Source organism: Polypterus senegalus, chromosome 5 (assembly GCF_016835505.1).
Source record: "Polypterus senegalus isolate Bchr_013 chromosome 5, ASM1683550v1, whole genome shotgun sequence".
Taxonomy (NCBI): domain Eukaryota; kingdom Metazoa; phylum Chordata; class Cladistia; order Polypteriformes; family Polypteridae; genus Polypterus; species Polypterus senegalus.
The window spans coordinates 188986024-189003586 of record NC_053158.1 but is presented as its reverse complement, the minus strand read 5'-3'; the positions used below and the strand labels follow the sequence as shown (position 1 = coordinate 189003586).

At 36.0% G+C, this 17563-nt stretch overlaps 1 protein-coding gene across 8 annotated transcripts in view; it reads right to left on the bottom strand.

Moving 5' to 3' along the window:
- LOC120529740 (microtubule-associated protein 4) overlaps positions 1 to 17563 on the bottom strand; it is a 220636-nt gene that overhangs the window by 28475 nt on the left and 174598 nt on the right. For 5 of the 8 annotated variants that reach the window (XM_039753818.1, XM_039753816.1, XM_039753819.1 and 2 more), the window contains 5 exons: positions 16261 to 16515; positions 10682 to 10868; positions 8039 to 8101; positions 5708 to 5970; positions 4716 to 4841 (listed from right to left, as the gene is read on the bottom strand). In XM_039753818.1, coding sequence (XP_039609752.1) covers positions 4716 to 4841; positions 5708 to 5970; positions 8039 to 8101; positions 10682 to 10868; positions 16261 to 16515 — 894 coding nt within the window. The remainder of the gene's footprint in view (positions 1 to 4715; positions 4842 to 5707; positions 5971 to 8038; positions 8102 to 10681; positions 10869 to 16260; positions 16516 to 17563) is intronic. The other 3 variants (XM_039753820.1, XM_039753821.1, XM_039753823.1) reach the window with 2 other exon arrangements.

The following is a 17563-nucleotide window of genomic DNA, read 5'->3' as shown; positions in this document are numbered from 1 at the left end:
CAGACATTTTAAAAGAGGGATTTTAAGTTAAATGCTTTTAGATATATTTATGTTTAATTGGGTAGGTCAGTCCTGCATGTATATATTTTATAAAACCTGCACACTTTAAATCTGCATAGTTTCATTTCTAAGTATTAACATTTTTGTGTTTTAAATATGGAAAGCACATTGATTACCTTTGTAATCAATGGCAGTATGTCAGTAATCATCCCCGACAGCATTGCATGCAAAGTAGGAATTATCCTTGGACACAGCACTTGTTCATTTAGGACCACTCACGTATACACTCACAGGACACACAGTTCAAATCTAGGAGGCTGAATTGTTGAGGCAGCAGTAGTAACTACAGTGCCACCTTCCTGGTAAATTATTCTAATTTTAAGTATCCAGTTCAGTGTGTTGTGTCTGAGAAGAAGCCATTAGATGTCCTGGGTCCGAGTACTATAGGTATGATCTTCATTATGAGGGTGAGGAATTATTATGCACTGTAATTTTTACAGCTCATTTGTCTCTCCAGTTTATACATTATGCTATAAAAAATGTTGTTGTACATAAAATCAGAAGTTAAGCACATTTTTTTTGGTCTTATGGTACACCTCTGTCCTTAAAGATTATTGCATTCATAAACAACATATGGAGGAATTTCATTCAAGTTATAATTACCCACTCCCCCCACCCAATTCTCACTTTACAAAAACGTCATTATAGTACATTCATGGGTGGCTTTTAGAGATTAAATTACACTGTTGTATCCTAACCCCTGCTGTGTTCCATGATGTCAGATTCTTTTTTTCATAATTACAACTATAAAGCTATTTGTCAGTTTTTTTTGTTTTTTTTTTTAATAATATGGGGTTTAATAGACGGATGCCTACCAGACATGCCTGAGGATTCAAAAAAAGGAGTTCCCTTTTATTGACTTTGCATTTGACGGCTGTGATTTACATAATTCATCATCTACTATGTTACATCAGATTTTCAAAAAGTCAAAACAGTGTAAAAACTATTAAAATATTTGAAGTGCAAATAACCAGTTGTTTTTCTTTATTTTTTTGGTTGTTTTTGTCACTCTGAGAAAAAAATATACAAGACTACCCACTGCTTATTTAAGAACATGTCAAAAAAGAAAACCTCAAATTGCTGTCAACGGCACTTAAAAGTCTCAAGATCCATTTTAACCCAACAGGCCAGGGGCCTCATGTATAACGCCGTGTGTAGAACTCGCACTATAACATGGCGTAAGCACAAAAGCCGAAATGTGCTTACGCACAGAAAAATCCAGATGCAGGAATCTGTGCGTACTCCAACTTCCATGTTCTTCCGCTACATAAATCCCGATCAGCGTGAAAACTAACGCTCATGCACGCGCTTTATGTAACGCCCCAACTCCTCCCAGAATTACGCCTCTTTGAATATGCAAAATAATATTAATCGCCCTTAAGCGCAGCCTTCTGTGAAAAGACAATGGGAAAAGCACGGGGGAAAATATAAGTATTTCAGCGAATACCAAGTGGAGACAAAGAAAAAACATACTATTTGTTCAAATAAACCGTGGTATAATCAACAAAATGAAGTTGATCGAGTGACATAGCGTGTTGGAGAAACTTGAAAGCTCACATCCACAAAATCGCACAGTGCCGGAAATAAAAAAGAAGTCACATATCAAAGTCGCTGTGAAAAGAAGAGTCACAGCCCACTGTCTGAGTGTCATATGTAAGCTTATTAGGGTACAGAGAAAAAAGGCACACGGTGGGGAAAAAGCACGAAATGTCAACTTCAATCTCGACATTTCCACTTTAATCACGTAGTTTATTTTGTCATTAAAGTAGAACATCATAAACTTCATCTTAAAATCGTTTAATTAACCAGTTTCTCAAATCACATCGTAATTAAAGTAGCACGTTAAATGCTTTGTTTTGTATTTGATTTTCTATGTGCTCTATGTGTGTGAATCACTACTTGCTTCTTAAACCGCTCTCTTCCTCCAACTGGACACAGAGTCCATTACATTCGTGATATTACAGCTCTCTGAATAACTAAAATACTGAGATGTATACGTGATATCATTTTCATGATGATAGGAGTTAAAGCACGGTATTAAACGTGTTTCACTTCGATAATTTATTTATTGCAGCAGTACTCAGGGGCGGCTCTGGACAGAGGAAGAATCGGTGGCTCCTTCGCCCGCCAATGTCATGCATGGTGGATGGCCACATCCGTTGCAGACCCTGCATAGCCGCCTCGTGCTCATGACACAAGCATTTAACTTTTGCCGAAATTTGTCGCTGCGTTTTTTGCTGTGTTGTTATTTTCTCTTTCTGTTTTATATTCAATATATATTGGTGTAGCCGTCACTGCAGTCAGTGCTTTTCTTTCCCCAAATAACCGATCGCCATACAATCAGCTCTGTAATAGACGTTAAGCCATCTATAAGCTTAGCGCCGAATCTTCAAAACGTTTAAAGAACATTGAAATATCTTCGTAGTACATGTTTAATTATTCTATCCTTAACGACACTCCCAGTGAAGAATATAGATTATTTAAATGAAGTTAAAGTTTTATCTGTATAATTTAACAAACATATTTTGCTGCATTTCACCTTAAAAATGATATCGTCATCATATGTAAATACACGCTTTATAAAGTGGCTCAGGTTGTGCGATATTATAACTGTAGTGCAAGTTTACAGTGAGGCGATTGTACTTATAAGTACAAAAAGTTCTACAAGGAGCACTTGATTGACTGCATTTAAAGTTCTTGGGATGAAACTGTTTCTGAACCGCGAGGTCTGTACAGGAAAGGCTTTAAAACGTTTTGCAGTGGCTGAGACAGCGTGTCCATGAAACTGTATACCGATAATTCTCTTTCCAATCAGCTGCTGCTGTGATTAACACTCAGATACAGTGATATAAATACTCCGAGTGGTGCAGTGAGAGTAATATGGGAAAAGATGATCCGCTGTGGCAACTCCTAACGGGAGGAGCTAAAAGAAGAAGAAGAAAAATAAGAAGAAGAGGAAGGTGCAGTGAGATTAACAACGCTAAAGCAGTTATGGTATTTGGAATACTATGGCTTTTCCCTGGACCATTATATTGTTACGAGTTAATTACAATCAGATGCATTACACTAATAAACAATATGTGGTTAGTTTCGGTGTATTTATAAAGCCGCGTCATGAAAATAATGAGTAATCACACAGGAACAGTATCATTGCTTTGACGCTGGGTGCCGCCAGTCTGCAAAACCAAGCAGAGAACTTGCGTACGACAAGGCATGAGGTACCGTGGAAAAGTGCGTGGCTTTACGCTAAGTGTAGGTTTTATACATCGCGATTTGAACGTGGAAAAGTTCTTACGCAACATTTCTGTGCGTACGCACCGTTTATACATGAGGCCTCTGGTCTCAGACTCTTGTATACCATTATACTTACCACCATTTAAGTTGCTCCCCAGTTGAATTCTAGGGAAACTTCTTTAACAATTAAAAGAAAAATATTATGCAAGTTGTACAAGGACCTTGGTGCTACATGACAGAGAAATATGACAAGTGACATTAAGTCATGAAACCAAGTTGTAAAAGAATGAGAGGAGATAAAAACAACAACAAACGAAACAAACATAGCTTTACTTTGACAAATAAAGAAAAATTGAGATAAAGAAATGGTGCATAAGATAAATTAAATATATGAAAATATACTGACTAAGGAGATTTGTGGATTTGTAATAAAAGAATGCCGGGGAGGAAAAAAATCAAAAAAATTAATGAAAGTGGATGATATAAAAAGAGCAGGTCGCATCCTAGTGTTTCCCAAAACTTTTGCAATCACCCTTACATTTTCATCTCCCAATCAGACAAAGTGACTAAACACAGATAATCACAATTAAACCTTGTGTAGCTGTTATTGCTGCTATTTAAGCTACTGTACATCAGATGTACAGTATGTGTAAAGTGCTGCAGCCATGAGCAACATTGCAGCCCTTGTTGCACTGCTCACCTTGAGAGAGTCAAAACAAATGAGACCAAGAGTACAGCCTGAAACTAAGAATAATTAAGTTCTGCTTAATAACCTAAATCTGACTACTAAACAATAGTTTTCTTGTGCCTTAAAACTATAGCATAAAATTGTTCCTTCAATAAAAACTGCTTATTATCTCTATATTAACATCAAGCTAATTATTAAATTTACATGACCATTATTCCCCATTTGCTTGATGTGGAAAGTGGATAAGTGCACATTATTTTTCAAAGCTCACATGCAGATATTTAAATTTCATGAAGAGCAAATCTCTTCTAAAGCAGAGTGGTAAGTGGATAGTAGTATAATCCGAGGACTGATCTTACATGTAGGTAGAAAAACAGAGAGAGGGCAGAGGACATACTTAAAGAGACAGAAGAAATGAGTACAGGAGGAAACGAGCCAACTAATAAACTGAGGTCTCCACTTAGACCAAAGCTTTCAGATTCATAAAAAATAACGAGTCCTCAGGTTTGCTGATTATTAAGAAAGAAACTGAATAGAGGACAACTAATGAGTGAAAAGTACATCAGATTAACAAACATGATTTGTATAAACAGCAGTAACCTGCAAGCATGTTTACTGTGGGTACAGCAATTTTAGTGGAAAATAGTTTGCAGGTAAAAAGGAGATTTGTTGGTCTAAAAAAGATAGGAAAAGAGGGTAAAAAATGAGACAAATGATGAATAAATCCACTCACTTTCCCAATACTCTGCTTTGGGGAGCTTTGATTTTTCACTATGGAATTTTTAGAGATTTGATTTACTGTTAGTGGATCATCTTTCTTAGGCCCTTTAGACTCCCGACTCTTGTCTGTCACGGCTGCCTGGATAAGGAAACAATAAGGTGGTTTCGTGGCAAAGGAACAATTTGTATTAAACAATCAGAAAATAGTTGATGAATTATTTTCTATCCAAACTACAACAGCTACTCAATTGCATTACTATAGGGTAACAGAATTATGTAGCAGCCATGTACTGTACTACTGAATATCAAAAAATCTAAATAAATGTCTGGTCTTTAGGATTAACACATTGTTTCTTTTTGGTAGCCATTCCCACTATTTGTGAAATTATCCTTTTCAGTATTATTTATTATTACTAAAGTATATTTTAATAACAAATTTATCCATTAGAACTTCCAACATCAGGATAATATTGATACAGTTGTTCGTTTTTGTTTTACATACACATAGTTAAGTATCTTGCTCAGGCTGACATAGGCAAGACATGAAACTGGGCTTAAAGCTCAATGCTTTGGCCACTACCTGTCAAATTCTGATAATCCTTACTTATTTTAATTAGTAAAATGAAACTATCAGCTAAAATCTTTGTATCTTGAACTTAACTGTTCTTATTTCAGTAGGTTAAAAGTTGCAAAAATAAACATGAAAGGAAAAAAGGAAAATAAAAAATATATTGCGTTGAAAATATACAAAACCAAAAAAGGTGAGACATCAATAAAGTAACTGTTATTAAGTGAAGATGTTGTTTTATGCATTATCCAGAAAGGAAAGTACACTATTTGGCTACATGGCAAGAAAATAAAAAGCAGGCAGACTATAAATCAGACAAAAATGAAGGCTTTGTTTCCACAGTCAGGTATGAAAAGCATTATCATTCTACAGTTCTAGCAGTGGTTACTCTTAAAGAGTGAAGACTAAAAACTAATCTGGCACAGTTCTTGTCCTACCTTGCCTCCTCCAGGCTGATGTTTAATATTGTCAGTAGATCCTATTTTGGACTTAACATTCTTGACATCTGATGTAGGAGTTGTGCTGTTTGGCCGGGGTGTGGCCTTAGGGGCTGGACTAGTTTTAGGAACAGTTCGGGCCAAAGGAGTCTTCTTTTCAGCAGAAGTGGGTGTAACAGATTTGGAGGTGTTTGTTCCAGGAGTACTAGGTGTTGTCGCATTACTCTTGGAATTGACTGGAGTCATCCTTGTCTTGCTTGTACCTGTTAAATATTAAAGAAATGAAAATATTAATTAACTAACCTAATTAACTGTTCTTCATTTAATTTAGCACCATTCAAAGAGTATGCTGTTATGACGTGATTTTGACAGCAAAGAATATATTTCAAAGTAACAAGATGAAATACAATAAAAAACCTATGTAAACATACAGTAAGTACACAGCACAAGATGACAATACCTTACAAAAATATTCAAATAACAGAATATAATTTCAGATATAGATAATTAAAATGGCTACAAGTATAGACATTTGAAGTGCAAAATATATTACAAAAAAAAAAAAAAAAAGAGTTTAGTGATTTAAAAGTGCCCTTTAATAAAGCATCATGAATGGATCTGGCAGAGATTTCTAAGGAGTAACAGCCATAGAGCTAAATGCCCATTCAAAAGGAATTTCAAACCAAGCTCTTAAACTGGTGAAATTCCTGGTATTAAAGGAAACCAACTTCCAAGTAACTTATCCATAACACATTTTATTTGAAGGTCACCTTTCTCATTTTGATTCGCTTCACAAATGTTTACAACTAAGAAAATAAATGCATTATGTAATATTCAGGTGTATTTAGCGACTTGGTTTTCTGGTTTGAAAATTTTCTAATCACTTCATCAAACAGGTCATTATCACTATTTTGTTCATAACATATTTTTGTAACAGTGATACTCAACAATAATAGGGGTGATAGAATATAATTACATGTAATAGTAGTGTATTGTTTATAAAGTGTTTGTTTTTTAATATTATTTTACAATATCATGCGGCTGAAGTTGCTTTCACAGACAGCAGATTCAAACTTAAGTGATGTGTTATTGTTACGGTTTGCTTGATGTTTAGAGTACGTGGCTAATTGTGGTTTGAATTTCTTAGACATAGTATTTTTCAAAGAAGGACCCAATGCAGATTTAAAATCTGTGCTGAAGTCTCAAACTAAAGTTGTTGGCTCAATCTGAACATAACAGATGGTGGATCATTGTGATGCTCTGCTGATTAATTACAATGTCAGACAAATACTGGATCATTCTAATCTTTAGAAAATGTAGCTAGGAGGTTATTTAAGTGTAACAGAAATTCTGGGTAACATTTTGTCACTGTAGCTTAAAGAGTCACTGAGCCATCTTTCATAAATATCTAAATAAGCTGTTATCATCTTTCCTAAAATGGACATTAACACCATGTCACTTAACCACCATTTAAAGAAGCAGGAGAATGTAGCTGCTGTGACTGAGGTCCAAGAAAGACGCCACACAGCCACAGAAACAAGACAGAGGCAGAACTCAAGTTAGCATATAACATGACCTCGCCCTACATTCGCACATTAAAAGACTGTACTTATGGTGATGAACAAATAAACAATATCAGTACTGTCATGTTGAATAAATACAGTACATCATAGCAATAAATTAATACACATCTAACATCGCTAATTTCTTATATACTTGGTCAATCAATCCTGCCAACATCTTAACCCACTCCATCCCATTTCCAGCACCGAGCTGAACTTGCCTCAGTGAGCAAGACCGAAATTGTTTCACTGCTTTGGCGTCAAAAAATAAAAAATATATAAGTTGAAGTAACCTTGCTCAAGCTAATATTGAAATAGTAAACTAATTTGTAGTTGAAGTTGCTCAGATTGTTTCTCTGTTTTAAGACAGATGATTTCACAAATTGGTTAATGCTTTTAAATAAGGAGATTTAAAAATTTTAAAAATGTGTACAGTGTTCTGTGGTCAAAATAGTTCAATGAAAGTTCAGCAGTCTTGTCAAATATTGGGACCGCAGCAGGTCACATTATATGCAAACAAACCTAAAAACAAATAAAATAAATATATATATATATATATATATATATATATATATATATATATATATATATATATATATAATGATGCTGACTGAATAAATCTTTAGACTCTCTTTCAGACAGTAAAACTTTTTTTTTTAATGTAGCAAATGTACTGCTGAGAACAAAACATCAATGATGTATCCAATTCTATCACAATAAATGATACACCATATTTAAAATTGGATATATTATAGAAAAAAAAACATACCTGAAGGAGATTTTGCTGGACTTGCTTTCTTCACATCTGTTACTTTAGATTCAGTTTTTATGGCTAAAAACAAAGAAAAAAAAATTTTAAAGACACATTTTTAAATATTTCTAATATGACTGTTGCACCATTTGCATTTGACTTTACTGGCAGATGCTCTTTAATTCAGCTGGGCTAAAAAAATCATCTTTACTATAAGATTATTTTAATTTTCATAAAGCAAAGTTATACTGTGTGTGTTGCTTATTTCAATAAAATATCAATCACAATTTCATAGTATAATGAGGAGGAGGTTAGGAGCATGTGCTGATACAGCGCTTTGCCGCACCGACCACATGACAGATCAACTTAGGATCCCCAAATTAGGACAGCCATGCAATGCTACTTCTAAAAGCAGTAGTCTAATTTGCAAGACATCTGTCTTATAAAACAAGAGTTACATAACTGCAAAATAATTACAAAAATGGGAACAAAGAATTGTTTATTTATCCAGAAATCCCATGCCGCAAAAAGCCATGTCCACTAACATGTAGTAAAACAGGTACTAAAATCCACTGGTCAAATGCTGCCTGCCATGACTCCATTTCTGTTATAATGTTGCTTGGTAAAGTCTTTCAGGGTGCTGTCACACAAGTTCTAGGCTGCGTTAAGTAAAAGAAAGCCTCATCTTAAAGTATTATTAAACAGAGACTATGAGCAGGGTTCTACTTTCATGAGCCACTGCAAAATGGTTTAATGAGTTACTCAGCACTCCATAAAAAGCACACCATCTCTAGAAATACTGGCTTACTTTCTGCAATGGCCTATTGGTAGTTCAAAATTCCTAATACGTGGCTGTCCTTGTAGATTCTCCAAATGTAAGAGTGAAAGTCTTTTATAACTACAGTCACTTACCTGGTCGTGCTATTATACCTATATTACAAACATGGGCAGCAATACATCAGCCTGAACACCTACAATAACTTAACAAATGCAAATGACTACCTGGATTAAATTAATTCACTTAATATCTCAGTATTGGTGACAAACACATCATTGAAGCAAGTATGATGTAGCAACAGAAACATTCCAAGGTCAGCATGATCCAACCATATCTTCAATTGCTGGTACCTGAGTATTCTGATCTGTTGGTTACTTTTTATGCAAAATGGATCACTACTTCTGGCTAAAACCTTTATTTTTCATGCACTTCTTTCCAAGCTCAGTCCCTCTGTCTAGCCAATCATACCCCTTTTCTTTAGCCTTTGCCACTTTACTTCTTTGCCAACCTCTCCCTCTGTATACTCTCCTGTACTTCCCCATTCCAATACCATGTTTCCTTTACCTTCCTCTTCTGTCCGGATGTCATGCCAAGTACCCTTCTTTCTTACTGCCACCCTTACTACTTCTGCTGTAGTGGCCCAGCTGTCTGGTAACTTTTCACTGCCACCCAATGCTTGTCTTACCTCCTCCCTGAACTCAACCTTATAGTCTTCCTTTTTCAACTTCCATCATTCGATCCTTGGCTCTGCCCTCACTCTCCTCTTCTTTACCTCCAGTGTCATCCTACAGGCCACCATCCTATGCTGCCTAACTACGCTTTCCCCTGTCATCACTTTGCAGTCTTCAATCTCCTTTAGACTGACCCTCCTGCATAAGATATAATCTACCTTTGTGCATCTTCCTCCACACTTGAACGTCATCCCATGTTCTTCCTTTTTTTTAAAATATGTATTCACCACAGCCATGCCCACCCTTTTCGCAAAATCCACTACTATCTGACTTTCTGCATTCCTCTACTTGAAACCATAGGTACCCATTACTCTCTTCATCTCCTCTGTTCCCTTCACCAACATGTCCACTGAAAACTGCTTCAATCACCACTCTCTACCACCTCAATCAACTCACTCCAGAAATCTTCTCCCTCATCCATCGCACATCCAACTTGCAGGGCATATGCACTAAAAACATTCATCATCATACTTTCAATTTCCAGCCTTATAATCACCGCTCTGTCCAACACTCTTTTTCACCTCCAAAACACTCCTGACATACTGTTCTTTGAGGATAACCCCTACCCCATTTCTTCTCCCATTTACACCATGATAGAACAATCTGAATCCACCTCCGATCCACCTGGCCTTACTTCCCTTCTATGTAGTCTGTTGCACGCACAATGTATCAAACCTTCCTTCTCTCCAGCACATCATCCTTACCCTTCACACAGCCAACATTCAAAGTTCTTACCCTCACTTCCACTCTCTTTACATTACTCCTCTCCTCCTGCCTTCAGACACATCTTCCTCCTCTTCTTCGGCCAACAGTAGCCCAATTTCCGCCAGCACCCTGCTGGTTAACAATTCTGGTGATAGCTGTTGTTAACCAGGACCGTCAATGATCTGGTTTGGAAAACTGTATTGTTGTCTGCATATTGATCTGGCAAAATATTACAGTGGATGCCCTTTTTGACGTTACCCTTGCCATTTATCTGAGCTTGGGACCAGCATGAAGAAACACACTGGTTTGTGCATCCCCTGTGGCAGGGTTCAGTTTTCTATACTGGATACACTGTATTATTTGCTTTATAACAAGGACAGTATTAATTCAACCTTCTTCACTACTGGTGAAACATTTTATTAAGTAAATATTTTACTGTTGACTCACAGGTAGGCCTCTGTGTGGTGGTGGCATTCTTCTGGGCAGGAGTACGGGTAGCACTATTTGATTTGGGTGTTGCAGGCACTCCAGGGCTACTCTTTGGCACTGAAGCCTTTGGTGGGGGAGTTGAAGTTGTCTTTGAAACTGTTGATGGCTTCTCTGGACTTTTCACTGTGTTTCGAGTTGTTGGAACCTATGGCGGGAATAAAAGAAGTTGTCATATTCTTGAAGAACGCATAGTTACAGTAAATAGTATTAATATAAATGTTTCTTATCGCTTACTATCGTGGATTCAGATTAACTGTAAAGAGCCTCTGGAATAGAGTAGTATGAAAGGCACTGAAAATAACACCTTAATCAAAACTGAGCAAAAGCTTAGATGCCACACTACAACATACTCATTGCTTTTTGGGAACCAAAAATTAAAGAAAGAAAAGATAGAGAACACCACTAGGCATAGTGTTTATCAAATATACAGGTATTCATGTTCCATTTTTAAAAAATGATTACTGAGTAAACTTTGAATTATTTAAAATCATCTCCTTTCATAAATCTTCTTTGAAACTGCCTCTGTTCTAGAGCACAAAAGCAATTGGCACTGCGGAGAAGCTTTGGGCATTAAACACCAGGCAGAACAGGCCATTCCCATAGCAGCGTGTACATTTTAATTAATAGCAGCCTGTTAAAATTAATCATAATGCTGGTGCTTAAGAGTTCTCTAATAAACCACTGCTCATTCTGTGAGTAAGTGAAGATGTGCTAATAGATTATCATGCAAAGTATATGCTTTGGGAAGTACCTTATAAAACAGTCAAGTCTACCACTGTGGAAACTTTACCAGAACACAACTGAAATTTGGTTAATGTAAAAAAAAAAAAATTGAGATGAAAATTTAGATCAAATGAGAATGCCATCAACAGTCACTTCGACATAAATCCAGCACATGCAAACTTATGTGAAGAACTTATTCATAATAAACAAGACTTTACATCCAATACATGTGATATCTCAGTTTTTTTATTTTTAAAATTTTGCAAAAACCTCAAGTAAACTTTTTTCACGTTATCATTATGGGGTGTTGTGTGTAGAATTCTGAGGAAAAAAAATGAATTTAATCCATTTTGGAATAAAGCTGTAACATAACAAAATGTTGAAAAAGTGATATATATATATATATATATACACACACACATACATCTATACTAATAAAAGGCAAAGCCCTCACTGACTGACTGACTCACCCGTCACTAATTCTACAACATCCCGTGTAGGTAGAAGGCTGAAATTCGGCAGGCTCATTCCTTACAGGTTACTTACAAAAGTTAGGCAGGTTTCATTTCGAAATTCTACACGTAACGGTCATAACTGGAACCTACTTATGTACATATATACGGCCATAGCCTGCAGCTCGGTCGCCGTGTGAGGCGGAGTTCCATTCCTCATCGTCACGCCTCCCACATAATTGAGTGCCTGCCCATTGACACGCACCTTGAAGAGGAAGATATGTTTGCATTCTTGTAATTGTGAGAAAGAACTCTCATCTCTGTCTTGTCATGGAGCACAGTTTAAACTTTTGACTAAAGGGTGTTATTTCATGTCTAGAGGGCTCTAATAATGTTAAAAAACGTATTTAGAAGGTCGTAAATAGGTTTTCTATGCTCTAACTGCGAAAATATTAGATCTATAAATAAAGAATCCTACTTCATGGAAATTCATTTATCGCGGTAGAGCCTGGAACAGATTAACTGCGATAAACAAGGGTTTACTGTATAACTGTGCGGAGAATATTTATAAACAGTGTGGGAGAGTTTCTAAGGGCTTAAAATATATAAAAATAACCATAAAAACATATGGTTTCTACTTCGCGGATTTTCACCTATCGGGGGTTGGTTCTGAAACACAAACCCCACGATCGAGGAGGGATTACTGTACATACATACATATATATACAGTATATATATATATATATATACATACACACACACACACACACAAACACAGTATATATTATATACTGTGGAAAGCATACCCCCGAACACAGACAAACCGACACCAGAATGTCCAAAACACACTTCTTTTATTAATATTTTCAGCACCACAATGCCTTCTTTCACCAACTTTCTTCCTTTCTCTTCTCTTGTTCTCTTCTTCTTTCCCTGACCTCCTGGCTCCTCCTCACAAGCTTCGTCTCCTTCCTCCCAACTCTAGCTCGTCTACTGGAGGGAGGCTTCCCCTTTTATCATGACCCGGATGAGCCCTAGGTGCTCCCCTTGAAGTCACCGCTCATCTGTGACAATATATATGTATATGTATATATACACACACACACACATATATATATATGTGTATGTATGTATGTACATACATAGAGAAAACCTCAATTAACCACAAATTTTTCTCTTTTGTTATAATTAATCTACAATACATTGTTATGGCCAATTAACAGATGCAAGTGGTATTGGAATTGCCACAATAAATTAAAATTATTAAACATTTATGAAACGGCAAAAGTGCTTCAAGTATTGATTCAATTTAGAAAGTAGGAGGAAGTAGTAGGAAGAACAACAGTGAACGATACAAAGCGTCATAATGTCAAAATTGAAAAAGTGTCGAAAATGGAAACCACTGATGGTAATGTTATGCTTTATTAATGTTAATGTTCTTCTGTATTTTAATTTTCTTTTTAAATTCTGTTATATTATGTTTTAATATACTGCGACGTGCAGGTAGCTTATGTGCTGTGTGGGAGCAGAAAGGGAGGAATGAATGTTGTAAGTGATGGGACTGGGTGAAGGACTTCGCTCTTCAAGGGGCTAACATGCCTCTTAGGAGATGAGTGACAGGAGAAGTTAGGAGAAAAAAAGAAGGTGCGATGGAAGGAAGTTTTAAAAAGAATGTAAGGGGCAGGAGATAAACTGATTGGGAGGGAAAGTTTTATTTTATTGTTTTGGAGGTGTGCTCCATAACTCAGATAACAGAGTGTAAGATGGCACCGTTTGTTATGGAAAGAAGACTCCAAGTAGAACGTAGAAAACACCAGTATGTCGGAGTTGTATTTGCTCATTACGCTGGTCCTTACAATATTATATGAATTCATTTTGTTAATACTCTCTTATATTTTGTTAACATAGTATTGTTTTATAAATAAATATAACTATTTGCAAAACTAATCTAATGTATATCATTTTTAAAGTAGCTGCTCTGCTATCCATCTTTTCTCTTATCCTTAACAGCCTCGGTCCCGACATCTGACAGATAATCGAGGCTTTACTGTATATACATTTTAATTATAATACAATGGACGCCACACAACAAGCCACCTGGACTGGGACACATTGGTGACACCTCAGCACCACAATGGAACAGTGTGAGGCTTCTTACAGTGGCTGGAGTGCCAATCCTGCCACCAACTCCAGAATAAAAATCATAGCAGTCCAATACATATACATTTTAATGCAGTTACGTTAACTATACATTGGCCTTATTTTTTTGGCTTAAAAAGAAATTAAATGAGGCATTGCAACGGGTGTTTGGAATGAAACAGAAAATTAAGCTTGAGAAATATAATTTGTATGTGTAATTTTTCGATATATTATTTGGGTGACATGTTGATAGCAAATTAATATACTAAGAGTGGCATCAAGTACAGGATGTAAATTTAAGATATTTAGTTTCCTAAATGAGCCACTATAGCACTAATGAGAAATGTTCATTCAAGCCACACGATGAGTTGCAGGAATACCTACAAGAGGCAGCATAAAGCATACAAGGCAGCATAAAGATGAAAGACGCCTCACGCCTGGACAAACTTGTTAAGAAGGCAGGCTCTATTGTATTGAGTAAAGTTGGACAGTTTAACACCTGTGGCAGAGCGACGGGCACTAAGCAAACTCCTGTCAATCATGAAGAATCCACTGCATCCACTGAACAGTGTCATTTCCAGGCAGAGGAGCAGCTTCAGTGACAGACTTTTGTCACTGTCTTGCTCCACTGACAGACTGAGGAGATCGTTCCTCCCCCACACTATGCGACTCTTCAATTCCACCCGAGGAGTAAATGCTAACATTATTTAAAGTTATTGTCTGCTTTTACATGCATTTTTATTACTATTTAATTTAATTTTTTTTTTGTACCAGTGTACTGCTGCTGGATTATGTGAATTTTCCCTTGGGATTAATAAAGTACCTATCTATCTATCTATCTACAAATTATACTGTAGATTCAGGAAAACATCTGTGGCTGAGGAGTAACCACAGGTTATATTTAAAGATGGATTGCTCAATAGAATGCAGTTGGTTACTATGATCTAAGTTACAATGTATGTTACTAGACCCAGTTAAGCATACTTAAAGCAGAACATAAAAAATACAAAGTATTTGCATAGCAAAACTATGCAAGCTATTAAAAATAAACTAATATTCTAGGCTTAAAAATATTTTAATTGTAACTCTTTTTCTCTTTGAATGAAAGGAGACTCAGAAATGGCTTTTTTAAAGCAAGAAATCCTTCCATATTTGGTATGTATTCCTGGCAGAAGTTGCATCTCAAAGCCAGCCAGAAACTAATGAAATCTCAATATCAAAACATATTAAAACAAACTGTTACTTTATAAAAACGGTTTAAAAAGGTAAAGAAAATATAATTGTTTTGTAAATATTGACATACAGTATACAACAATGCATGAATTTAGATAGCAGTGTAACTTGAATATGCTGTGTGGAGAGTTTGGCATTCGGACTGTAATAAATTTGGCTAACCTTATAAAAGGGTAAGGAATGCGTACGCCTTTAGAGCTCAACAACATAATCTTAAATCAAAACTGATGAACTTTCATTTACGGATATCTAAACTGTTTTGAAATATGAATGTATTGTTGCTTTATACTACACTGTGGTATATATTTTAATCTGCACTGGGTACATGTAATATTTACAACATATAGTTACAAATACAAATGATCATTAATACTCTAAAGAAATCTAACACAATAGATGAAGCATCTCTCTGGACAGGATTTTTATCAGGTAAAACTATTCTAAGTCTAATGGAAATACTTTCTCTAAATTGTAATAGTGATCAGAAATTTCAAGAAACAACACTTCAGCTCTTCTGAGTGAGATATCTTTCAAGATCAAATGAAAAACAAGTATGGGCTTCTTAATGATCTTTGAGTCCCATTCAAAATTCAGCATAGTGCAGTAGAGACAAAGCTCTACAACTGTCTAGATGATACTGAAGTAAACCACCAGCATAATTATGGCACATCTAAAATGTGATAAGTATGACCCAAAATGGCACACATAATCTGAACAGGAATTTATGCTGAATGCAATAAACCCGCATTCTGTAGCATAAACACTAATCAGTGTAAGGATCATGTGAACTTTTTTTCAGATTGTAAAGTGTTATATATCAAACAGTACCTGCACTATGACAGATTTATAAAATTTTCAAAGGACTGGAAAATTGTTAGACAAACCATAACATAGAAAACTGTCATCTTACACGTATGTTCTTTTTTCTGTTGGTCTCTTCGTGTATTCTACAGAAAAAGTGCTGAACAACAGTAGCCCGAGCACACTCACCTTAGGCTTGGTTTCACGGGGAGTTGTAGGGGATGGGCGTTGCATAGTGGGTGTTGTAGAAGAGGGACGGGGCGTGGTAGGAGTTGTCTTCTTTGAGCTGGAAGTTGGGGTAGGTGTTGTGGGAACAGATGATTTTTTGTTTGGGGTGGTGGCATTGGCAGAGACAGGGCGCTTGGCTGTACCAGCAGTTGAAAGTGATGAAGGTCGTGCTTTGGCAGAACTTGGCTTAGCAGATGGAGTGGCGGCTGCAGAAGGCTTTGATTTAATAAAAAAACAGAAAATTCAAAAAATGAACAAGCAAAATAAAAATAAATATGATGGAAAGATGACAAAACAAAGAGCATCTGGTTGTAGGTGACATTAGAAACAGCCTGTCACCTATAAGCAAAGAAAGACTAGGACTGCAAATAAAATTATGACCTTGTCTGTAAAATAAGCAGATAATGAGAGAAGCCAGAATGAAAGAGGTCTAACATCAGAGGCCTATATGAAGGTCCTTAGGAATATTATGACTGGAGCAAAACTAATACTTTGATTTGAAGACAACAAAAAACATTTTAGCTTATGCAGCTCTGTAAATGCCAAAGCACCACAGTACTTTAAATAAAAATGAGGTTCACTTTGAAGAGAATTTTAATGTGTGGCATGCAATGAGGTGGCAATATTTATACAAAATACCCTTTTACCAAAATGTGTTAATTTTGACCTAGGATACTAGTCATGGAAGCAAATGTTGATGATCAAAGATTTTGAGAAGGAGGATTCTTTAAAATTAATGTATTGGTAATTGGTCAAAGGATTCCAATATGTGCTATAGCACCTTTACTACTACAAATCCTTCCTGAACTAAAGGATGATAAAGCAATAAAACACAGCTCTGTACTACGGGAGCTACAAAAATATTAAAGAACAAATAAAAAAAGGAGGCAGATCAAAATAATGTTTAATTATTCTTCTGATTGCTAATGATAAGGCAGTATTGCCTTGAAATCAATTTTGAGTGTTTCATTAATGAAATTTTCATAATCTTTTATATCTATCTATACTTGCTTAACCAAGATCAAGGTCATATATCTATCTAAGCAGCAAAGGCCACAAGGAATTCACCTTGAAAAGATCCTCAGTTCACTCCAGCACACACAAAGGTGCAAGAGCAGTCTGACAATTAATATTCACTTATTGACTGGAGAATATGTCTTAGGACTGTGGGTGGAACACAAACCACAGACAGAAAGTAATTTTGGTCAGCAAAACTGTGTGAGTAAACTGACTTCTGCTTTTTATATTTAAAAAAAAAGAAAAA